General features: G+C 44.9%; 1 protein-coding gene across 1 annotated transcript; it reads left to right on the top strand.

The window, feature by feature from the left end:
* The first annotated feature begins 14576 nt into the window (after positions 1-14576).
* On the top strand, positions 14577-20790 carry Plau (plasminogen activator, urokinase). The gene is made up of 11 exons (XM_008836547.3): positions 14577-14733; positions 14971-15057; positions 15472-15502; positions 15649-15756; positions 16172-16346; positions 16540-16631; positions 16781-17003; positions 17193-17341; positions 17958-18098; positions 18408-18556; positions 19701-20790. The coding sequence occupies exons 2-11, from the start codon at positions 15001-15003 to the stop codon at positions 19875-19877; spliced, it is 1302 nt and encodes a 433-aa protein (XP_008834769.1). The 5' UTR covers positions 14577-14733; positions 14971-15000; the 3' UTR covers positions 19878-20790.
* Positions 20791-25448: the final 4658 nt, after the last annotated feature.

Below are 25448 nucleotides of genomic sequence, written 5' to 3'. Positions count from 1 at the left end.
AAGATATGGGTTCAATTCCTAGTACGCACATGGTAACTAACAATCGTCCATAACTCCAGTTAGAGGGGATTCAACACCCTCCTCTGCCCTCCACAGGCATTGCACGACACTGGTGCACCTCCCTACATGCAGGCAATACACTGATACACATAAAACAAAAATAATAAATAAAATATCTTAAAAAATATATAAAAAATGTGGCTAAGCCGGGCATGGTGGCACACACCTGTAGTCCCAGCACTTGGGAGGAAGAGGCAGGCAGATCTCTGTGAGTTCAAGGCCAGCCTGGTCTACATAGTGAGTTCCAGGACAGCTGGGGCTACAGGGAGACCCTCTCTCAAAAAGAGAAAAAAAAATGTGGTTAATATGCATAATACTAGATATAATGGTCTAGAGATGGGGGACAGGAGGATCTTGAATTGAAAGCCAGCTTAGACCATATAAGGAGACCCCTATCTCAAAACCAACAAACAATCAAATGAACACACAGCATAAAATCTACTGTCATGCCTGGTGTGGTGGCACACGCCTTTAATCCCAGCACTCAGGAGGCAGAGGCAGGTGGATCTCTGTGAGTTCAAGGCCAGCCTGGTCTACATAGTGAGTTCCAGGACAGCTGGGGCTACAAGGAGACCCTGTCTGAAAAAGACAAAAAAAAAAATCTACTGTCATAGCCATTTTTGTTATTCATTCGTCTATTTGTAGGCAGAGCCTTGCTATGTGGCTGAGTTAGTCTCAAACTCACTATTTGGTCTAAATTGGCCTCTAACTCACAATATTTCTGCCTCAATTTCCTGAATATTGGGATTTTAGGTGTGCACTGCCATACCTAGATTTTGAACCACTTTTATTTATTTATTTAAAATTTTATTGATTGATGGGTCTTTTTGAGACAGGGTCTCCCTATAGCCCCAGCTGTTCTGGAACTCACTACATAGACCAGGCTGGCCTTGAACTCACAGAGATCCACCTGCCTCTGCCTCCCGAGTGCTGGGATTAAAGGCGTGCACCACCACGCTTGGCCGATTGATTGATTTTTATGTGTATGGATGTTTTGCCTTCATGCATGTAAGTGTACCACATCCTCACAGAGGCCAGAAGAGGATGGTGGGTCAGCTGGAACTGGAGTTTCAGCTGGTTGTTAACCACTATGTAAGTGCTGGGAACTGAGCCTGGGTCCTTTGCAAGAACAGTTAGACCCTATTTTTATTTTTTGAGACACAGTCTCACTATATAGCACTGTCTGGCCTGGAACATGCTATGTAGACCAGGTTGGCCTCAAACTCACAGCAATCACCTGCCTCTGCCTCCTGAGTGCTGGGATCAAAGGCATGTTCCACTACACTTTTAAACATACCATTTAGTAGTATTAAGTATATTCGTTTGGGGGGGGGCATCATATGCTCTCCAAAACATTTTCATTTTTATAAACTGAAGCTCTACAGTTATTACACAATAGCTCCCCATTTTCCATTCCCTGCAGTCTCTGCTAGTCAGCATTCTGCTTTTGGTCTCTGACCTTGACTATTCTAGGTAACGCATACAAATGGAGATTGCTTTTTTTTTTATGACTAGCGGCCTGTTTCACTTTCTATAATGTCTGCAGGGTTTATCCATGTCGTAGCATGGATAAACTGTTTTGAGATGGAATAATAGTCCTGTGTGTGTGTGTGTGTGTGAGAGAGAGAGAGAGAGAGAGAGAGAGAGAGAGAGATGCATCTTGGTTATCTAGTCATCTGTTGATAGACTTCTGAATTGTTTCCGGCTCTTGGCTGTTATGAATAACAGCACTATGAACATGGATACACAAGTGTCTCCTCAGGATTCTGTTTTCAGTCTTACTGGATATACATCAGAAGGAGCCTTGCTGGATTACTTGCTAGTTCTAATTTTCTGAATCTCACCAGTACTATACAAGAGTTCCAACTTCTCCACATCCTCAACAAAACTTATTTTCTTTAAAAATACAAATCCGCCTTAATTGTTTTTTGTTTGTTTTATTTTACATTTTTGAGATAGGGTATCACTATGTAGTTCTGACTGGCTTGGAACTCAAACTCATTCTGTAGTCCAGGCTGGTCTCAAGCTCATACAGGTCTGCCTACCTTTGCCTCCTGAGTGCTGGGTTTACAGGCGTGTGCCCACATCCAGCCCTCCTTAATTGTTTTTTGTAATTTTTATTTTTAATTTATTTATTTTAATTTTATGTGTATGCATGTATTGCCTGCATGTTGGTAAGTGCACCCATGTTGTGCAATGCCCTCAGGGGACAGAAGAAGTTGTCAGATCCCCTGGAACTTGAGTTATGGACAGTTGTTAACTGCCATGTGGGTGCTGAAATTCGAACCCAGGTCTTCTGCAAGAACAGTCAGTGTTCTTAACCGCTGAGCCATCTCTCCAGCCCCGATTGTTTTAAATTATTTCATGTGAATTCATTTTGTCTTACTTGATTTCAGCTTTTTTTCTTTTTCTTTTCTTTTTTTTTTTGGAAGAGGACTTATGTATCCCTTGAACTTGTCATATAGCTGAGGATGAGCTTGATGTTTTGTTTATGTGGTGCTAGGGCTAGAACTCAGGGCTTCACACATGCTAGGCAGGTACATCCCCAGCCCCAGATTTCAACATTCTTCAGATCAGTGATCCTGTCTTTTCTTCTGTGGGCCCTCGAAGTATAGCATGTGCTAGGCATGCCTTAGGTTTTTGTGGGTTTTTTTTGTTTTGTTTTGTTTTGTCTTTTTGAGACAGGGTCTCCTTGTAGCTCCAACTGGCCTGGAACTCACTGTGTAGAGCAGGCTGGCCTTGAACTCACAGAAATCCACCTGCCTCTGCCTCCTGAGTGCTGGCATGAGTCATCATGCCCAGCACCTTAGGTATTTTTAAGTACCTTCTTGTTAATTAAACAAAATGAAAAGTTTGAGTTGACTTTTATTATTTATTTTTGGAAGCTGGAAGGTAGAATTTCCTTCACAAATAGAATATGCTGACTGCCATGTATAGACTAAGCAAACCTTCAGAATGCTACACCATGGAGCAGAGGCTCTGCATGGGAATAATATCACTGCTGCTTTCTTTCTCTTTGACTAAAAAGAGATACTGTGCTTATTCCATAAGGTGCTAAGTCTATTTTTGATGGGGGTAGCTGCTGGGGGTGGCAAAGGTGCAATGCAATTCAAGCGAAATCAGAAGATCCTAGAAATTGGGGTTGAGGATATAGCTCAATTGGTACAGTGCCTGCGTAACAGGCTTGAAGCCTTAGGTTGATCCCCAGCATAAAAAACTGGTCATGGGACTGGGGAAATTGTTCAGTGGGTAAAGTGCTTAAGCACAGGCATGAAAACCTGAGTTTGGATCCCTAGCACCCAGGTTTAAAAAAACAACAACCAAATACTGTGTTGCTTTTCTGTAATTCTAGTGCTGGAAGGGTTGGTGGGTGAACAGGGATACTAAGAGAGCTGGTGGCAAAACAGGTGGATGCCTAGAATTAGCTGGCCTGCCAATCTAGCCAACTGATAGCTAGCCTCCAGGTTCAACGAGACCTATTCTCAAAAAATCAAAGCAGGTCAGTGGGATGGCTCAGTGGGTACTTGTTGCCATGCCTGATGACCTGAGTTCAATCTCTGGTACCCACATGATGGAATGAGAGAAGCAACTCCTTAAAATTGTCCTTTGACCTCCACATGCACACACAATGTCAGGTTGTCAGGCCTGGTCTACATAATGAGTTCTAGGACAGCTGGGGCTACAGGGAGACCCTGCTTCAAAAAAAGAAAAGAAAAGAAAAAAAAAGACACTATCACTAGGAATCTAAAAAAAGTACAAGTGTAAAAGTATAGAAGCGATTACCTTTCTGAGAATAGATTCTTTTAGAAAAGTTGCCTCAGAGTGGCTGGGTTGGCACAGGTTCCCAAGCACACATCCCCTTCCTTGATTCATTGCTGTTGGGGCAGCTCTGGCCTTCTCCACCTGTGCTCTTCTTTGGCCTTCTCAAAGAGCTGGAGTAGAAGCTCTGCTGGAGACAAAGTTTCTGGTTTAATTGGTCAGTCTCAGGGTAGAAAATGAACCAATAAAATAAACCAACATTCCCAAAGTGTGCATTGGCACATTGGGGAAACAATGATTTTTTTCTGACTTGTTTGGTTATGGTAATCCCCTGGGAAACATATTAAAAACTAAGATACCTAAGACTCCATCTCATGAATTAGAATTTTCAAGCAGGTAAACTGAAAAATCTATACTTTTTAGACTTTTGAGTCAGGGCGTTTTTATCAACAGACAAGCTTACAAAACATAGTATCAATTATTTTGGTTTCCTAGGCAACTGCCCGATCAGACATCCCATTGCGCCCCCCCCCCCGCCCTGGCCAAGGAGGAGTAAAAAGACAATACTCTTGTACTAATTGTTAACAGATTATTATGAAACCTCAGAACCTTAGTTTCATTAACCATAGATTGGGAATGCATGAAATGGGGATGATATTGCATCTCCTTTACTGAGGATAAATTGGGACATGCATATAGAACTTAGTCCAATGCCTGATAAACAAAAATAATGCTTTATAAATAGGGGCTGTTGATTTTTCTCCACATAGAAGTCCTACAGTATCCATATTTACAGTATGTAAATAATGGTTGCAAAAAAGGAAGATTAGTATGGATGGTTCCAGAGATCGACACAGATAAACAAGCACAGCCACAAGACCCCGCAGTCACTTCTCTGACAAGACCCAGCAGACGCAAATGTGGCTGGCTATTTTAAACAAAGGGAAGAACATTTTTATCAAAGTCTGGCTCAAGCTGCGTAAGCAGGAACCAAAGCAGACAGGACTTGGAGCTTCCTTGGTATGTCATCATGGGTTAGAAGTAAAGTTTCCATAAGCTAGGCATGCTGGTGCACACCTGTAATTCCAGCACTTGGGAGATAGAGGTAAGAGAATCGGGAGTTCAAAATCATCCCCAGCTACATAAGTTCAAGGCCAACGTGGGCTGTATGAGACCTTGTCTTGAAAAGGCAAACAAAAACAAAAACTATAAAACAACCACAAAGAAAAGAAGCAGGAGTTTCTCCATCACGATTACAAATGCCTCCACTTTACTGACTGAAAAGGATTCTGTCTCAGAAACAGTTTCCCAAGCCCAAAATCAGCCAGGTTTGGAATACCAGCGCTACCATTTACCTACAGTGTGACCTTGGGGAACTTGTTCAAACCTTGTGTTTCTCTGTTTTATTAATCATAAAGTGGTCATATTAATAGTACTTCCTTTAAAGAGGATTGTCACAATTTTTAAATGAAATATCATAGAATAAAAAAATTAGTTATCGGCCGGGCGTGGTGGCACACACCTTTAATCCCAGCACTCGGGAGGCAGAGGCAGGCGGATCTCTGTAAGTTCATGGCCAGCCTGGTCTACAAAGTGAGTTCCAGGACAGCTGGAGCTACAGGAAGACCCTGCCTCAAAAAGACAAAAAAAAAAAAATTAGTTATCTATCATTTAATTTTTAATTTTTAATTTTTTGGTCTTTTTGAGACAGGGTCTCCCTGTAGCTCCAGCTGTCCTGGAACTCACTATGTAGACCAGGCTGGCCTCGAACTCACAGAGATCCGCCTGCCTCTGCCTCCTGAGCGCTGGGATTAAAGGCGTGTGCCACCACACCCGGCTCTATCATTTAAATTTTTATTTAACTTTTTTCATATTTTATTTATTATTTTTATTTTATGTGTATACGTGAATTGCCTGCATGTAGGTAAATGCACCCATGTCGTGCAGTGCCTGTGGTGGACAGAAGAGGCTGTTAGATCCCCTGGAACTGGAGTTACGGACAGTTGTTAACTGCCATGTGGGAGCTGGGATTCGAACCCGGATCTTCTGCAAGAACATCCAGTGTTCCTAACCGCTGAGCCATCTCTCCAGCCCCTTTATGTAACTTTTTAAAAATATTGTCCAGACTGGTGTCAAATTCTTGGACTCAAGCAACTTTTCTGCCTCTGCCTCCAGTTGCTAAGTCTACATGTATGTGCAGCTCTGCTCAGGGCTTTATCTTTCTTTAATAAGGGGTAGATTACAAAATCCCCTTAGAGGGGCTGGAGAGAGAGTTCAGCAGTTAAGAGCAGTGTCTGCCTTTGCAGAGGACCCAGATTCAGTTCCCAGAAGCCCCATGGGGGCTAACAGCCATCAATAACTCCAGTTCCAGGGGATTTGACATCCTCTTCTGGCTCCATGGCCATTGTACTCATGTGCTATATTAAATACATGCAGGCAAAACATACACATAAAATAAAAATAAATAAAACAAGCTGGTGTGGTGGCATATGCCTTTAATCCCATCATTCAAGAGGCAGAGGCAGGTAGATCTTTGTGAGATCAGGAACACTCTAGTCTACATAGCAAGTTCCAGGCCAGCTAGGGCTACATAGTGAGAACCTGTCTCAAAAAACCAAAACCAAACCAACCAACCAACCAAACAAACAAACAAAAATAAATAAAATATAATAAGAAAAACAACAAAAGGATTGCCTTGGAGAAAGCAGAGCACTTTTCTTTAGTTTCTACCATGCTTCCCGCAATCAATGCCCATGAAATTATCCACATCCTGTTCCTCCCAATGAGGCACACACACACCTGTCTCCTAGGGTCCCTGCTGAGTCCCTGATCTCTTCCTATGGTATTTATGCATTTAGTCCCATAGTATCTTTTTTTTTAACAGAAAAATTCATTTTCAACGCAATTGACATTAAGATGTTTGCACATGCATTTCTTCTAATCTCTATATATCTGACCATAGTACCTTTTTAAAAAATATTTTATTATTTTTATGTGTGTGTGTGTATTCCCTGCATGTAGGTAAGTGCACCCATGTTGCGCAATGCCTGTGGAGAACAGAAGAGGCTGTCAGATCCTCTGGATCCTCTGGAACTGGAGTTACTGACAGTTGTTAGCTGCCATATGGGTGCTGGGATTTGAACCCAGGTCTTCTGCAAGATCAGCCAGTGTTCTTAACCACTGAGCCATCTCTCCAGCCCCCACAGTATCTTTTGAAGGAAGGCTAACCTCTCCTTAAGAGCTGGCTCTTCCCAACGTTCCTCAGAACCTCATCAAATTGTTCCCTGTCACCGCTGGGGGAACCAGTAGGTGGTAAAGATAAAGAAATCAAGAGTGAAGGGGAAGGGTGGTCAGGAAGGAAGGAGGTAAGGATTCAGAATAAGAGAGTGGAAATGTGTCATGAGGTTCCTTAGCATCTGTAAGCTGTGAATCTCATTTTCAGTGAATGAACTCAGATGATTCACTTCCCTTTATTTGCCTATTTTCTTCTCTGTGTAATGGAAAGGGAAATGCTTGTATTTGCTTTAAATAAAGAAAAGCCTCAGGCTGGAGAGATAGCCAGTGGTTAAGAGCACTGGTTGCTCTTACAGAGGACCCAGGTTCAATTCCTAGCACCCACATGGTGGCTAACAACCATCTGTAAGTCCAGTTCCAGGGGAATCTGTTGCCCTCTTCTGACCTCCACAGGCATTGCACGACATGAGTGCACTTACGTACATGCAGGCAATACACTCATATACATAAAATAAAAATAATAAAATATATTTTATTTTTTATTTACACCCACCTGGCAGCTAACAACTATCCATAGCTCCAGTTCCAGGGGTCTGAGAGATAGCTCAGTGGTTAAGAGCACTGGCTAACTCTTGTAAAGGACCCAGGTTCAATCTCCAGCACCCACATGATTGCTAACAACAGTTTGCAGTTTCAGTTCCAGGGGATCCGACACCCTTTTCTGACTTCTGTGGGGATTGCACAATGTGGGTGCATTTACACATATGCAGGCAAAACACTCATATGCACAAAAATAAAAATAAAATATTTAAAAAAGAAAAAATTCTACAATCTGATACATAGAATCTAGCTTGAAAGAACCGTGAATACCTTCATCATATGGCTCTGAATGTTATTTTGCTTTCATTTTGAACAAAATAACTTAGCAATTCAGCCTCTGAACCTATTTTTCTAAACAAGACTGACTTTGGCAATTTTTGGCAAATCCACCAATTTCTCATCTCTTTTGGCCCTTTTTCTGGGTTTGCCTCTTAGCTTCCATTTAAGAATCTACTGCTAGCTGGGTGTGGTGGCGCACGCCTTTAATCCCAGCACTCAGGAGGCAGAGGCAGGCGGATCTCTGTGAGATCGAGGTCAGCCTGGTCTACATAGTGAGTTCCAGGGCAGCTGGGGCTACAGGGAGACCCTGTCTGAAAAAGACAAAAAAAAAAAAGAAAAAGAATCTACTGCCAGCGGGGCATGGTGGTGCACGCCTTTAGTCCCAGTACTCGGGAGGCAGAGGCAGGCATATCTCTGTGAGATTGAGGTCAGCCTGGTCTATGTAGTGAGTGCCAGGCCAGCTGGAGCTACAGGGAGACCCTGTCTCAAAAAAACTGAAAAAAAAAAAAAAAAGGAGAGAGAAAGAAAAAAGAATCTATTGCCACCCCAAATGGTAATCTGAGCCCTAAATAGTAGTTCTAGGACAGGAATCTGGCTTTGGTTCCTAGTGAGGGACTCAAAATCCAGAAGGTTTGGAAAGTCATGACCAATATTCTTTTTGTTTTGTTTTGCTTTTTTGAGACAGGATCTCACTGTATAGGCCTGGTTGTCCTGGAACTCACTAGGTGGACCAGACTGGCCTTGAACTCACAGAGATCCTCCTGCCTCTGTCTCCCAAGTGCTGGGATTAAAGGTGTGCATCACCATGCCCAGCCAACCAATACTCTTTTAGGTTAATAATGTCCTGACTTAATGTGTTTGAATTAGGGACAATGGAAAAGTTGGCCAAATTACAGAAGTCTGAGCTGACTGGCCTGAAAGAGGCTAAAAAATCAGCTCAGAGAAGGTGAGGCCTGAAAGGGCAAGGACATCTAGAGAGTCAAGGACTGAAGTTGGAGGGACCATGTTGACCCCTGCTTCTCAGTATTACTGAGGACATCCTGTAACCTCAGAGGTTAGCCCCTGGGTGCTTTGTTTTCCATGAGTAAGAAATGAGGTATGTGGCTTCCCTCCACCCCTTTGCATAGGCCACTAGGGGCTCAATAGCTCCACCACCTCCCAGATCAAGTTACAGCCCAGACAAAGCCAACTTCGCCCTTCACCACTAAACAGACAGCGAGAGGGAGGGTCCTCAGACTCAAGGATGCTCTATGATCAGTTCCATGGCCCTTTCCCCAAACTGCTGAGGACTCTGCCAACACATAAGGAAAAAGAGAAAGAGGGAGCTTCAATTGCAGAGCTACAGATGAGGGGGGTGAGTGGGAGTTGGGGGTGCGGGGGCGGCACATACAGCTGTCTGTCCCAGCTGCCCAGTTGCTAGGAACTGTGGGCCAGGGACATGACATCCTCACTTAACTAGAATCCGGAGATGCACTCCAGCACGACCTGATCTTCTAAGGCAATATAGCCACAGTTAAGAGAAGAGAAGCATTGGAGATAGGAACTATAGTGTACAAAATTCATCTTTCCAATAGTAGCTGCTGGAGCTGTGCTAGGCCTGTAGCAGCCCCATCATAAATATTGAATGGAGGAATGAGTGAATGGACACTTTTCACACATAAGCATGACCCTATTCAATCTGCAAAATAAAGCACGGATAGGAGGCTAGATGCTGCTGGAAGAGCGGAAATCAAAAGAGTTAAGTGATTTGTCTGAAATCATTCAACTACAGTACAATGCTGAACATTCTTAGTATAGCAACCCAGGAATACATCTTATGACTCAATGTGAACTTCCTTCTGGACCCGGATGGTCAAAAAATAGTCTTCCTTTTAGGGCTGGGCATGGTGGCTTAGACTTGGAGTCCTAGTACTTGGGAGGGGCAGACTGGAGTTGAGTTTGAGGCCAGCCTGAGCTACATGAGATGCTCTCAAAAACCAAAACCAAAACCAAAGCTCAGGCTAGGTTGAGATTCTTTGCTCACTGTACACCCGTACACCTGCATCTGCTGGCCCTTTTATAAACAGCCCCTACAAAAGGGTCCCTCCACTAGTCTGTGTTGCCATAGCTAATTCAGGAGGTCTGGACCCCTGAGACACAAAGGCAGAAGCTGGTTGATTTCCTCTCAGATTCAAGAGAAGAATGAAATCATATACATTTACTTCCTCATTTCTTACTCTCTCAGATGGTCTAGATTACAAAGTAAGTTCCTGGAATTCTGGCAAGCAACTAACTTGCATTACAGAGCAGGTGTCCTAAAGAACTAGTGATTTTAACATTTTGCACCTGCCTGAACGTCTCTTTTAAGATATTTATTTATTTATTTGTTTGTTTGTTTATTTATTTATTTATTTACTGGTCCTTTTGAGACAGGGTCTCTGTAGCCCCAGTTGGCCTGGAACTCACTATGTAGACCAGGCTGGCCTTGAACTCACAGAGATCCGCCTGCCTCTGCCTCCCAAGTGCTGGGATTAAAGGCGTACGCCACCATGCCCAGCTTATTATTTTTATTTTATGTGTATGAGTGTATGGCCTGCCTGTATGTAAGTGCACCTGCACCTTGCAATGCCCACATAGGTCAGAAGAGAGTGTCAGATGCCCTGGAACTGGAGTTACGAACAGTTCTGTTCCATGGTGGGTGCTGGGACCCGAACCTGGGTCCTCTGCAAGAGTGGTTAGTGCTTTTAACCACTGAGCCATCTCTCCAGCCCCAGTGAACCTCTTTTTTAAAACGTTTTTCACTATGTGTATGGATGTATGTCTGTATGGTGGTGTGTGCACGTGTGTGCAGGTGCCCTGGGAAGGCAGAAGTGTCAGGTCCTCTAGAGCTGGAGTTACAGACAGTTGAGATCTGCCTGATGTGGGTCCTGGGAGTCTATTTCAGGTCATCTGCAAGAACAGAATGTGTTCTTAACTGCTGAACCATCTCTCTAGTCCCTGCCTGAATGTCTTAAATCACTGGTATCTGGTACTTCTCTTCACAGTACTCTGCCTCTTTATGAGATACAGAGCACAGGAACAAGTTAGAGAAGACCTGGGTCTTAGTGCTGACTTGCTGACTGTCATTCATCAACTATGTACCATCTTTCTCTTCCTTCCTTCCTTCCTTCCTCCCTCCCTCCCTCCCTCCCTTTCTTCCTTCCTTCCTTTTTCTTTTCTTTTTTTGGTGTTTTCGAGACAGCGTCTCCCTGTAGTGAGGACTGGGCTGGACTTATTATGTAGACCAGGCTGGCCTTGAACTCACAGAGATCTGCTGGGACTATAGGCCTGTGCCACCCCACCGGGCCTGTCTTACTTTCTTTATCTGCAGAATTAGAATAGCAGACCCAGTCTATGTCACAAGGCAGTTCTGAGTTTAAAGAGGGATGATTTATCTGAAAATGTCTTTAAGCACAAGGCAAAAATGCTAAACAAAAAATAATATAAGCTAATACTATTATGATGAAAAAGGGAGCAGGCTAGAGAGAGAAAGAGAGAGAGAGAGAGAGAGAGAGAGAAAGACGCTTCCAGGGGGCCCTAAAGCACTCTGTTCTATGCATTCACTGATTCATTCACAATAAAGGATCTTGGTGAATAAGACATGTACCAAGTGCTGAGGAGGAGAATCTAAGATGTGTTCTTTGCCCCCATAAAACTGAAATTCTAGCACAGTCAGCACCAAAAAAATAACCAGAGATTTCAGAGAACTCTGAAGATTAGCAAGTGGAAAGAGCAGTTCGATGAAGAGTTGGAGGTGCTAGGATCGGTCACCCAAGTGAAGAAGTGGTAGGTGAAAGAGGAAGAGGGGTGTCAGGCTGCATAACGGTCTCTGACCAGGAGGAAATGAGGTCATCCTGCTCTCAAAGAATCAGCATGACAGCCTCCAGCCAAGTAATTCGGAGTCATGAGAGCTTTTAGGGGAGCAACATGAATCACAACAGCCTGATGGGAATTTCCTAGTAACTAACTTAGAGTTTCGGGGCAAGTCCTGAGGCTGTAATATCTCTGTTTACATTTTGATCAAATTTATTTACTATTAAAGGTTTTTTAAATCTAAACAAAACTAGCCACAGTCTTCTAGAGGAAGTAGTGAGTTGGCTCTGAGATCTATGGAACCTCTGACTCAGTGGTCCCATGGACCACAGGAAAACTAACTCTGGAGGTTGATGGCCACCTGCCTCTTCAAAGCTGGATCGTTAATGTGCACTTTCCCCATCCAGAGTCTGGCATTCTGGGACCTCTGGTTGAGGTGGAGCAAAAGGGCCTTCCCTCATTCCTATATCCTGACGCTCTCTCTACTTTCCTTTAGCCTCTCCCACATGCTGACCCAGACCCAAGGTCCAGGTTTGTAAAGTAGTATAATGTTGTAGGTTTAGGCTTAGGGAAAGAAACCAAGGTTTGGGCCGGAATGAGTTATAAAGACTCTCTCTATTATAAAGGGAGCCAGTTCTGCTGAGTGGCATCAAAATGACCACAATCACTTGTTCCTGACACCAGGGAAGATGTGGAGGCAACTGAGCCACGGAGTCCTTTTTGCGCACTTTCAACTGTGTCTGAGGAATGTGTGTGTGTGTGCATGTGCAATGTATGTGTCTGTCCTCAAGAAATGCAAGAGCCATTTACTTACGGTGTAGCTTTCTGAAGGCCAATTTTATCTTTAAACAATTGTTTTATATATTATATAAATGATATCCTATGATGAAGTAGATTTCAAAATATAAGTGCATTTTAAATATGTAATTATCTTTTGGGAGTAGGTAACACAGGGATGTGCTTCAAGTTTTTTAAATAGTGTAAAATAGCTGGGGGTAGTGGTGCAGGCCTTTAATCCCAGCACTCGGGAGGCAGAGGCAGGGGGATCTCTGTGAGCCTGAGATTAGCCTGATCTACATAGCAACTTCCAGGCCAGCAGAGGATACTGGGAAACCCTTTTTCCCACCCCCTCAAAAAAAAAAATCAAAACAAAACTACCAAAACCAAAGTGTAAAATGACATGGAGTAAAAAAGAAATATTCCTTTCTTTAAAAAAAAAAAAAAAAAAAAAAAGTATTCAGCCGGGTATGGTGGCACAAACCTTTAGTCCCAGAACTCGGGAGGCAGAGGCAGGCGGATCTTTGTGAGTTCGAGGCCAGCCTGGTCTACATAGTGAGTTCCAGGACAGCTGGGGCTACAGGGAGACCCTGTCTCAAAAAGACAAAAAAAAAGTATTCATTATTTTTTATTTTATGTATATGAATGTTGCCTGCAAGTATGTAAGAGTACCTGTGTCATGCAATGCCCGAAAAGAGCAGAAGAGGACATCAGATCCCCTGGAACTGGAGTTATGGATGGTTGTTAACCGCCAGGTGAGTGCTGGGATTCAAACCCTGGTCTTCTGCAAGAACAGCCAGTACTCTTAACTGCTGAGCCATCTCTCCAGCCCCAGAAATACTCTTTTCATTTGTCCTCCAGACTCACAGTTCCTCTGCTATGAGGAGAGAGCCGACTCTCCTAGCCCTCCACAGCTTACAGCCCACATTAATAAGGGTCAACTACACCATTGCTTTTCCTATCCTGTCACAGTTTACTGTTTACATTAATAAGACTTTTCTTTATTTGTTTTGCTTTGTTTGCTTGTTTGTTTGTGATGCTGAGGACTGAATCCAGGATTTTGTGTATACCAGACAATCACTGTACCACTGAGGTGTGCACCCAGTCTGGTTCTGCTACCTTTATTTAGATTGTATTATTTCCCAGACAAATCAATGGATTGTTCACTGTAGGAATTTCTCAAAAGACCCATCCACATTTCAGTAAAAAGCATCAACAATTTATATCCCTAAGACTTTGCTTCCACAATACTATAACATCATGACCTTTAACAAGTTTTTATTATGATTTATTTATTTTTATTTTTGAGACAGGAACTCACCACGTAGTCCTGGGTGGTCTGGAACTCCCGGTGCAGACCAGGCTGGCCTCAGACTCATAGAGATCTGCCTGTCTCTGCTGTGATTAAAGGTGAGCCCCAACACATCAGGTACTTACCGTGATTTCTAAAGCCCCCTTAACCGACCTTAAACCAAGCAGAAAATCTGAAAAAAAAATTGACCTTGCCTTTTCCCTTCTGATGACACAATTAACTTCCCTTACTACAGTGAGCAGTAAACCCCCGTTTGTCTTCTTATCCATTGGCCGTGTTGGTGACATTGGGAGCTAGTATTCCACAAATGGACAGGTATTTTCAGGTTTGTGTTTTAGGGATCAGATATACGTTCGGGACAATTTTCTCATCCATAGACTATAAAGTTTGCTACAAAGTATGCCCCTCTATCAGGCATCTGAATCAGTGTCCCAGACAGATAGGGGTCTAGGATGGGCAAGTTGGAGAAGAACGGATAAGGCCACTGCAGAGGAAGGGTCAGGAGTGGAGAGCCAGTGTCAGGAGCGTCCTCTCCACTCGGCCCTGGGGCATGCACCAGGACCGGGTGGATGAAACCAGGAGTGAAGAATGTACACGCCTCTCGATCCCCCGGCTGCGTGCGTCTGCTCGGCTGGGGATCGCGTCGCCAGCTACTCTGTCAAGTGGGGGAGGCCACCGCGGTCCAGGCGCTGGGCCGCAGGGAGGAAAGGAAGAGAGTGCAGACCGCAGCCGAGCCGGGGCGGGGCCAGGGCCGGGGCGAGTCCTGATATAGGGCGGTCCCGGCCGCCGGCAGCACAGAGCGGAGACTGCAGCCTCGGAGCCCGGCTGTCTCATCCTCTCCTCACCGGTCCGCCCGCGCCCTTCCGCTGCAGTCACCGCCGGTGAGTGCTGCTAGTCTGAAAACTCCCACAGGGATGCGCGGCCCGGGCTCCAGCCTCCAGCACACTGGCTGTTCCAGGGCTCTGCGTCCCTCTGCGGTGCAGGTCCAGCCTGCACCCAGAGCCCGCAGAGGAGAGAGGTGGCCCGGCCTGGGGAGCTCGGTCACTGCTGCTCGCCCTACGGGGACTTAGTGCTTCTTCCCTTGAACTGCAGTGACCCACTGACTAATTCCCTTGCAGAGCTGCTGTCTAGAGCCCAACCCCGCTACCATGAAAGTCTGGCTGGTGTCCCTGCTCCTCTGCGCCCTGGCTGTGAGGGACTCGGAAGTGAGTGGTTTCCCTACTTTAACTGTCGGCGGGAAGGGGGACCAGTATTAGTGGAAAGGAGGGGCTGCACGGAGTCCTCAGGCATCAGAAGCAGGTCCAGACGCTTTCACGGAGAAATAGGACACGGGTGTTAGTGGGCAGCTTGAGCTCCAAGGGGGTTGGCATGGTCTGGCAAGGGAGGAAGCAGCCGCTGGGATGGCCTTAGCCCCAGGGCGTCTGGTATGTGTGGGGCTTGCTTGTGTCAATCCGTCTCTAGGAGCTGGAAACTCGTGGCCCATGGTCTTCCTTTGGAGAGGTGGCTTAGATAAAAGAGCGGGGAGGAAGAAAAGTGGATGAGGTGGGGCTTGTTTTTCTTCCACATGGAGTCCCTAGAGCACATCTCCTTTGGTGACCCCCCACCTTCATCTCTTGCAGGGCAGCTATGAACTTGGAGCATCGGGTGAATGTGAGTATCCAGCCGTTGCACAATAGTTCTCTACACAGACATCTTGGAAAGGCTTAGGAGGCATCCCCTCCTGTGCCTGCTGGGAGGCTGGCCGCCCCCTTGCCTCCTCCCATGTTCCTTGCTTAGTCCACCTTTGTATCCTCTAGCAAACTGTGGCTGTCAGAACGGAGGAATATGTGTGTCCTACAAATATTTCTCCAACATTCGTCGATGCAGCTGCCCAAAGCGGTTCCAAGGGGAGCACTGTGAAATAGGTAAGAGGATCTCGGCTTCTAACTGGGAAGGGGGTGTGGCGCAGAGATTTCAGAACAGGGAAAGACGGGTAGGATGCCAAATCAACTTGGGAGTCTGAAGCAGGAGGATGGTAAGTTCAAGCATGATCTAACCTGGGCTAGCCTGGGCTGCAAGGTGCGCCTTTGTCTGGAAAGAAAAAAGAGTAGGCAGAAGTTAGGAATTATGCACAGCCAAACACATACATACATAGTCATACACACACACACACACACACACACACACACACACACACACTTGCAGTCTCATGAAGCAGCAACTACACACATGTGAAGGGGACTCTTTCCTAGTGTCACCTACCAAACCATGTCACCTTTGAAATGCCTGTCTGAATTCCCTCCTTTTTCTAATCTTCTTTAATCCTTAAATAATCTGTAGATACATCAAAAACCTGCTATGAAGGGAATGGTCAGTCTTACCGAGGAAAGGCCAACACGGACACCAAAGGCCGGCCTTGTCTGGCCTGGAACTCTCCTACTGTCCTTCAGAAAACCTACCATGCCCACAGATCTGATGCTCTTTACTTGGGCCTGGGGAAGCACAATTACTGTAGGTAAGGTGGAAAACAGTTATCAGGAATCCTCCCTATGGCCTCTTGGAAACCCATGTTACCATCCTCTTCTGCTCCTAGAGTGCTGTCATTAACAGAAGAAAATCTAGGTCTCTGTTGAATGTTCCCTGGAAGAGGGATGCAGAGAAGGCATTCTGGGTTGGAATGACATCTCCTTATCCCTTCCTGTTACCAGGAACCCTGACAACCGGAAGCGACCCTGGTGTTATGTGCAGATTGGTCTAAAGCAGTATGCCCATGAGTGCATGGTATATGACTGCTCTGTGGGTGAGTGTCACTGACTGCTTATGACAGTGGGGTGGAAGGAGACAAACTCATGTCTCCTTCTTCCATCACAGGAGGGATAAGAAGTGAATCCTATCTCAGTAGGATTCTTCATCCTTTCTTCTTCCCCAAAACATCTCTTTCTCCTCCAGCAAAAAGGCCCTCTTCTCCTCTGGATCAACAAGGGTTCCAGTGTGGTCAGAAGGCTTTGAGGCCCCGTTTTAAGATTGTTGGTGGAGAATTCACCATTATCGAGAACCAGCCCTGGTTTGCAGCCATCTACAAGAAGAATCAGGGAGAAAGCCCTCCCTCCTTTTTATGTGGGGGCAGCCTCATCAGTCCTTGCTGGGTGGTCAGCGCCACACATTGCTTCATGTACGTCCTTCTGTCTTTTCTTTCTGACCCTCCTGCCCTACCCCATACCTCCCTGTGGAGGACTCCAATTCTCCCTGTCAGCCTCTCTCCATGCAGCCTGTGACTTTGGGAACAAGTCCTACTTTCAGGCCTTTATGAGGGGGAAGAGACTTTCGAGATCAGGCTATCGACATGTCTCAATTCCCACAGTAATTACCCACGGAAGGAAGACTATGTTGTCTACCTGGGTCAGTCAAAGCGGAACTCCTATACTCCTGGAGAGATGAAGTTCGAGGTAGAACAGCTCATCTTGCATGAGGATTACAGCGCTGACAGCCTGGCCCACCATAATGATATTGGTAAATAGAAAACCCTCAGCCACAAGAAACATGATGGGCAGCAATGGGGAGGTGGAGGGACCCAAGTAGAAGTGAAAGCCATTGGGGGAACTGGAAGCCCTGACCTTTCACAACCAAGTGAATGGTGGGGAAGCATTCAGAGGGGCTTGGTGCTCCTTGGGAGAGACCTCGGATTTCCCAAAAAGGTGGCTTCACCTGAGTGGAAATAGCTCTATTGGCATATGGCATAGGTTGGGAATGCCCTGTTTATGCAAAGAAGGATGGGTGCAGCATCTGTTTGTATCAGGATATAGAATATGCAGAGTGAATAAAGCCTTGGCTGAATTTCAGGCTTAGCTCTCACAGCAGGAGCTTTTTGCAGGAAACAACCTGTTCAGTTGTATGTGGCAGCTTTGACTGCCTGAGTTTTGTCAGCAGCTGGAACAAAGCCCTTGGAGAATGCGCCAGGGAGGTTTCTAGATGACAAGGTTCCTGCTGATCTCCTTAGATAACCTATGATGCTAACTGACTTAGGTATAGACATAGACAGTGCTTCAGAATTTAGAGGGAAGAGACAGTGACTATCTGACCTGGTAGGTGATGATCTTTCCCTTTTGACTGTCTTTACTTCCTCCAGCCTTGCTGAAGATCCGCACCAGCATGGGCCATTGTGCACAGCCATCCCGGTCCATACAGACCATCTGCTTGCCTCCAAGGTTTGGTGATGCCAATTTTGGTTCAAGCTGTGAGATCACCGGCTTTGGAAAAGAGAATGCCAGTAAGTGACATTTGAAGCTGACTGAGGGGATCCTGGTGGGGAGCATTGTACAGCAGACTGTCAAGGAAGACTGGAGATAGAGATTGGAGTACTAGTCAGGTGGCAGAAAGGTCCAGAGAAGCATAGGAAGTGATAGGCAATCAAGGTGACTAGAGGATAAGCAGTTATGACTGGGTAAAGTCTCCAATTGGGGTGAAGAAAAAATAAGGACTTTCCCTAGTCAACACATTTGCTTTGGTCTCCACCCTTTCAGACAGTCTCTGTATAGACACATCTTAATGTAAATGTCTCTCCATTTTCTCCATCTAGCTGACTACATCTATCCAAAAGACCTGAAAATGTCTGTTGTGAAGCTTATTTCCCATCAGGAATGTAAGCAACCCCACTACTATGGCTCTGAAGTCACCTACAAAATGCTGTGTGCTGCTGACCCACAGTGGGAAACAGATTCCTGCCAGGTGAGAGTCCTGGGCCTTTCTTTTAATCATCCCAAACTCTTCAGAACTTCTGGATCTGCCCTGCCAGCTTGGGGGAGTCCCTTTCCAGCCATAGCCCTAAGAATCAAGGAGTGGGTCTCGGAGTTTCTTCCAGTCCTTAGATGTTCAAACATTTGGAATGAGCCCAGCTCTGTGCTAAGTGCTTTAGATTGAGGGGGCCTCAAACCATCAGGCGTGGTGCACTCCTGGCATTTGGGAGGCTGAAGCAGGAGAATCATGAGTTGAAAGCTAGCCCAGGCTACATAGTGAATTCAGGGCCTGAGCTAGATAGCAAGATCCTGTCTCAAAAAAGAAAGAGGAAAAGAGGGAAGCAGGGCTGGGTACCTAGTTTGGTGATACGGTGCTTGCCTAGTCTGCACAAAGTCCTGAGTTCAGTCCTCAATATGAGGGTGGGAGATAGAGACCATAGGAAAACAAAATGGTCTGGGGATGTAGCTCAGTTTTTGGAATGCTTGTCTGGCATGCATGAAGCCCTGGGTATCATCCCCAGCTCTGTGTGTGATGAGCCATACCTACAATTGTAGCCCTCAGGAGGTCAGGTAAGAGAATCAGAAGTTCACAAGGTCATCTTAGCTACAAAATCAGTTTAGATCAGCCTGGAATTCATGAGATCCTGTCTCAAAAACAAGACAAAACAAAACAAACAGAAACCCATGAAAAAACAGTATAATTTGAATCACTTCTGGGCCTTTTGGCTAAGATGAAGTGAAAGCAATATAATTCTATAATTCAATGCTCAGGATCTGTACAATGTGAGTGACAAAAGATGAAGTGTTAGGAGAGAGAGGGGAAGTTTTGAAGAGAATGTGCCTTGTTAAATGAAGAGATTGAAGGAAAAGGGAAAGGTGTTTCAGTTGAAAAAATGAAAGCTGAGACTGAACATACTGTGTTCCAGCGTGAGAAGGAGCAGCAGGTCCAGGGACGTGGGTGGAATGGGAGTAGGTGAAAGCCAAGAAGGGGATTTTGCACTTGATATGGTAGAAAACAGGGAGTCGTCAAAGGTCTCTGACTCTAGGAAGCTCTCCTTGCTCTCTCAGACGTGGTTGGGTGGTGGCTCCTTCCTCACTTCTCTTAGAGCTTATCTCTTGTCTCTTTGGCTTCTCAGGGTGACTCTGGAGGACCTCTCATCTGTGACACCAATGACCGCCCAACTCTGACTGGGATTGTGAGCTGGGGTCGTGGATGTGCCTTGAAGAACAAGCCTGGTGTCTACACAAGGGTCTCACACTTCCTACGCTGGATTGAAGCCCACATTGGAGAAGAGAACGGCCTAGCTCTGTGAGGACCCCCAGGGCACTGAGGGAAGAAACTGATGGATCACCCACTTCCATGCTGACCGTCATCTCTGCAGTAGGATCGTCTCCATCAGCTGTAAGGAAGAGGCTGAGAAAGGCATGCTCTGCAGGGATTGTTTGCTTGTGCCGCCCACCAAGGTGAGCAATAATAGCTTTACCCTCAGACACAGGCCTGGGTGCTGGCCACTCAGACCCTCCTGACCAGGATGAAGAGGTGGTCCTAAATCAGGATGATATTGACCAGGAGTTGTTTTTTCTGGACTAAAGCCTCCTGCAGTTAAAAACTGTCTCCTGTGGATGGGTAGGAGGACAGTTAGTTCCTCTAACAGGGTCATTCATGAGGCCTGATGTTGGGAAATGTATGATTTCCCAATTAAGAAATGTAACAACTGAGGTCTTTTGAAGGGCCTTGTCCAATGTGGGAACAATGGTTTGTGGAGTAGAGACACTAACGGCTTGAAGGAAGGACTCTGTTAGTCCATGGATGGATCAGGAAATATTATATATGTGTATGTGTCTATGCACTGTGCACCAGCTGAGTGTAGGCCTGAGAAAGAATTGGTGTGTTCCTGTGTCTAACTGTAAGTCGAGGCATTTCCCTAAACTCTGGACTGTGATTCTGGGGCCACTGGGTCTCCCATGTGATGCTCCATGTGAATGTATCATTCTCAGGCATGATCCGTGACCAGCACTAAATGTCTATTTCATTTTTACATAGATACCCATTTCTTGGCCAGTTATCCTTTTTGACTTACTAAACTTGTTCATCCAATCCTCACTGGGTGGAGTAAGGACCACTCCTAGATACTTAGTATTTAATAATTATATTCTACTATTTTTATTTATATCTATTTTTTATAATTTTGAATAAAGTGATCAATAAAATGTGATTTTTCTGAAGATTCTGGCTTCTCTGTGATTCTTGTTTGGGAAGGAAGTGAGGGACAACAAAAGAAGAAAATAATGAAGGTGACATGTTATCTTAGTGTCATGAAGGGTTTTGGTAGATCCTGCTTGGGCAAGAATACTTGAGTGAGGGAAAATTCCTGATCCAAGCCAGGCATAATAGTTTATGCCTGCAATTCCAGCACACTGGGAGGCTGAGGAAGGATTGGTGCAAGTTCATGGTCAGTGCTGGACAACATAGTGAGTTCAAGACCAGCCTAGACTGCATAGGCAGGCACTGTTTAAAAAAAAATCCACAAAGATCTGTTGATTCCAAAAACTAGTGTGGAGGCTGGAGCCCTGGCTTGGTGGTTAAGAACTCTTCCTGTTTTTGCAGCAGATTGGAGTTTGGTCTCCAGCACCCACTTAGGGAAGCTCACAATCAATCACCTGTAGCTCCGGGGGATCCTATATCATCTTCTACCCTTTGCAGGTACCTGTACCCATGTGCACATACATACATGCATGCATACGTACATATACACACACACGAACAATTAAAAATAAAATAAATCATAGCTAGGCATGATGGCACATGCCTTTAGTTCTAGCAATTGGGAAGCAGAGGCAGGCAGATCTCTGTGAGTTCAAGGTCAGCCTGGTCTACATAGTGAGTTCCAGGTCAGCTGGGGCTACAGAGAAACCCTGTATCAAAAAGACCAAAACTAAATAAATAAACCTTTTTAAAAAGAGTCAGGTGTAGTGGCACGTGCCTTTAATCTCAGCTCTTGGGAGGCAGAAGCAGGCGGATCTCTGTGAGTTCAAGGCCAGCCTGGTCTACATAGTGAGTTCCAGGCCAGCTGGGGCTACAGGGAGACCCTGTCTTAAAAAGATTAAAAAAAAAAAGAAAAGAATTTTTTTTGGTCTTTTTGAGACAGGGTCTCCCTGTACCCCCAGCTGGCCTGGAACTCACTATGTAGACCAGGCTGGCCTTGAACTCACAGAGATCCACCTGCCTCTGCCTTCCGAGTGCTGGGACTAAAGGCATGCGCCACCATGCCCAGCTTTAAAATATTTTTTAAAAGCTATCAAAATACCAGTGTGAATGGATATGTCTCACATCTGTCATCCTAGCACTTGAGAGGCTGATGCAGGAGGATTGATGTGAGTTTGAAGTCAACTTGGCTTACTTAGTTCCAGACTAACCTGGTCATTATGTTAAAACAAAAAAAGCTGGGGTTGGAGATATGGCTCAGCAGTTAAGAGCACTGACTGCTCTTGCAGAGGACCCGGGTTCGATTCCCAGCACCCACATGGAGGCTACAAACTGTCCTTAGCTCCAGTTCCAGGGGAATCCGAAGTCCTCTTCTAACCTCTTCAGCATTACACGACACAGGTGTACTCACATACATGCAGGGAATACACTCGTATACATAAAATAAAAATAAAATATTTTAAAAAACCCCAAAAAGCTATAAAGCTATTGTGAAGTATCCAAGAAAGAGCAAGACAGATATAATTTCCCATTACCTGTGTGGCTGGTGCTGAGTTTTCTGTGTTAATGGAGCATATCGGCAGGTCTGGGGAGTTCTAGGGCAGAGCCTCCATAGCACATAAATTATATTATAAAGCAAGTCAGGGACCCATGGCTTGGTCAGTGTTATGCAGGTTGAGCTGCTGCTCCCAACTGGCTCCTCAGCCTGATGCCATTGGGCAGTGAACCTCTCCTATAACTGTATACAGTGGACCATTCCTTGTGTGATATTAAGGCTTGAATTCTATACTCTAGACAGGAAAATATTCTACTACTGAGCTATGTCCCTAGCTGCTTTTTTTTTTTTTTTTTTTTTTTTTTTTGGTCTTTTTGAGACAGGGTCTTCCTGTAGCCCCAGCTGGCCTAGAACTCCCTATGTAAACCTGGCTGGTTTTGAACTCACAGAGATCAGCCTGTCTCTGCCTCCTGAGTACTGGGACAAAAGGCACGCACCATCATGCCCAGCTGCAGCTGCCTTTTTCAAAATTATTATACTATGTCATTTTACTTTTTATTATGAGATAAGGTCTTGCTAAGTTACAAGGTTGGCCTTGAACTCACTCTGTAGCCCAGACAGACCTTTAACTTGTGATCCTCCTGCTTCTGCACCACCAGACCAGACTCACAGTAGTCTTTAGGGTTAGCTGTATCACATTCTCTTCACTTTGCTCCCCCCAAATCTTTGGGTTGACCTCAATGTAGAACACTTGCACAGATCAGAAAACTGTTGATCCATAACACCAGCCTAACCATGTGACATTCAGGAAAAACAAAACATAATTTCCCATGATCCACATGAGGGGCTGGTGCTGAATTTTCTCCATGTGTTAATGTAGCTCATTGCTAGCAGGGGACTCAGAACCCAAAACTGGTTAATTTCTTAATAGGGATGACCATGTATTTTGAATCAAACATCAGGTTCTGAAGGACTGAGGTATAGAGGGCAGGCTGGAAGATATAATTAGATGCTAAAATATTGGAATTTCCAGGTCACGTTAACGAGTTTTGGCAATATTTCTTAACCTAGTCACCTGAGAAGCTTTTAAAAATATATACACACCTATGCCCCACCTGTAGAGATTATGATTCAGGTCAGGACTGGTGCTAGGGCTTATGATTTTAGAAAAGCTCACTAGGTGTTTCTAATATGCACTGCTGACTGAGGACCTCAGGCAACAATTGGTCAGAATCTGGTGTAGGGCCCAGAAAATTCGAGATCAGGTCAGCATGAGTTTTCTGTGTGAACAGCCAGTTTTCCAAGTAGAGTTTCAAGGATACAAGGTTTCCTGGATGTTCTGTTGATCCCAAGCTTTTAATCCCCACAAAATCTAGCTTGTTGTTTCTCATGGGGTGTGGCAGTATTTCAGCATGGGTTTTGGAATCAGTTGGCTTGAACTAGAATCCTGGCTTTTAATACTAGCTATGTAGCTTAGAAAACACCATTAGCCTGTATGTGGCCATGTTTCCTCCACTGTAAAAAAGAGAAGTAACAGCCAGAGAGATGGCTCATCAGGTAAAGATGCTAGATGCCAAGCCCAATGACCTGTGTTTGATCCCCACAATCCATGTAGTGGAAGTAGAGAACCGACTCCCGAAAGTTGTCCTCTGATGTCCACGTGAGCCTGTGGCACATGTATGCCTACACACACACACACACACACACACACACACACACACATACACACAATATCCACACAGACAGATAACAATATCCACCTCCAGGGGTTATTATGATTCGTGAGTTCATAAGTTTCTTAGCACAACCTTGGCATCTAATAAAAGAACCCAACCAATGGCTTCACAGAGCTAAGCAAATTTCTACAGAACTGAATGGGAACTCTTTTCTTCTTTCCCTTCCTAGAGTTGTATCCAGTGCTTTGTGGGAGCTGAAACTTGGTGGGAAGGAAGGGGCCTGATTAGAGTCTAAGACGCCCAGCCTAGGTTGGTGCTCAGCGGCTGCATTAATTCCCCAGGGGCCAAGAAAAATCTTGTTCAGACTTTAGCAGCCCCAGCAGCAGCAGGGCTCCCAGACACTGGAAATAGGAAGTAAGAGCCTCACTGACAGGTTAAGCAATCTGTAGTCATTTCCCAGCCACCACCTCGACCCTCACCTATCTCTTCCTTGAACTTTAGAGCTGATTCAGGTAGGCTCCAAATGCTTCCTCAATAACATACTTTAGGGGCTGCATATGACAGCGCTGCGTTAAATTCTCCACATATGGTGTGATTTAGTCCTAGGAGGAAGGTACTGTGCTATTCTTAACCCTGCTTTACAGTAGGAAAAAAAAAGGAGACAGAGATTGAGGAGTCTGTACACAGCAAATGCAACTACTAATGCAAAAGGCTAGGGTTCAAATCCTGGAAGCTGGCTCAAGACCATGGGCCCTACTGTTAGTTGATGACACTTAGCCACCAGTTTAAAGAACAACTTCACCCTGTTCAAGCAACCTCAGTCTTTTCTGCTGAAATCTGGTTTCATTGAAGTGGTTTCCGTTTTCACCAGAATCCTTCCTTCTGAAATATTCTGTGGCCCATTAAATTATCAACACTCAACTTGATTTCCATATCTGCTGTGCCCTTCCTAAGCCAGCCTCATAATAGCCCCACCCCTGCACACTCATTGCCACTGACTCTACCTTCCTTCCTAGCAGGAAGCATCTGTACTCTCCCTTGATCAGGCACAGTGAGAGGACTTGCTGAGGAATGTTTAAAATAACAGTTTTGTTGATAGATATATAATTCACACACTATACAATTCACCCATTTCAAGTATACAACTTAATGATTTTTAGTATATTCACAGAATCAGGCAACATCACAATCAATTTAGGACATTTTCATCACCTCACAAAGGAAAAACGAACCCATGAGGACTTGCTCCCTTCCTCTTCCCAGCCCCTCAGCTCTGGCAGCCTCTTATCTATTTTCTGTCTCTGTAGGGTTGTCAGTTCTGGTCATTTCACATAAATAGATTCATATAACACTTAGTCTTGTCTCTTTCAGTTAACATCATGCTTTCAAGTTTCAAACATGCTATAGCATGTGTTAATATTGTGCTGAGTTTTAAATAATAAATTGGTAGAAAAGATGGTCTAGGCCGTTTTCTGAAGTCACACTGAGAGTCATTCACCAACCATCT

This window comes from Nannospalax galili, unplaced genomic scaffold (genome assembly GCF_000622305.1).
Source record: "Nannospalax galili isolate Female #2095 unplaced genomic scaffold, S.galili_v1.0 scaffold1437, whole genome shotgun sequence".
Classification (NCBI taxonomy): Eukaryota; Metazoa; Chordata; class Mammalia; order Rodentia; family Spalacidae; genus Nannospalax; species Nannospalax galili.
The sequence above is the reverse complement of the archived record's forward strand: the minus strand, read 5'-3'. Positions and strand labels throughout refer to the sequence as shown.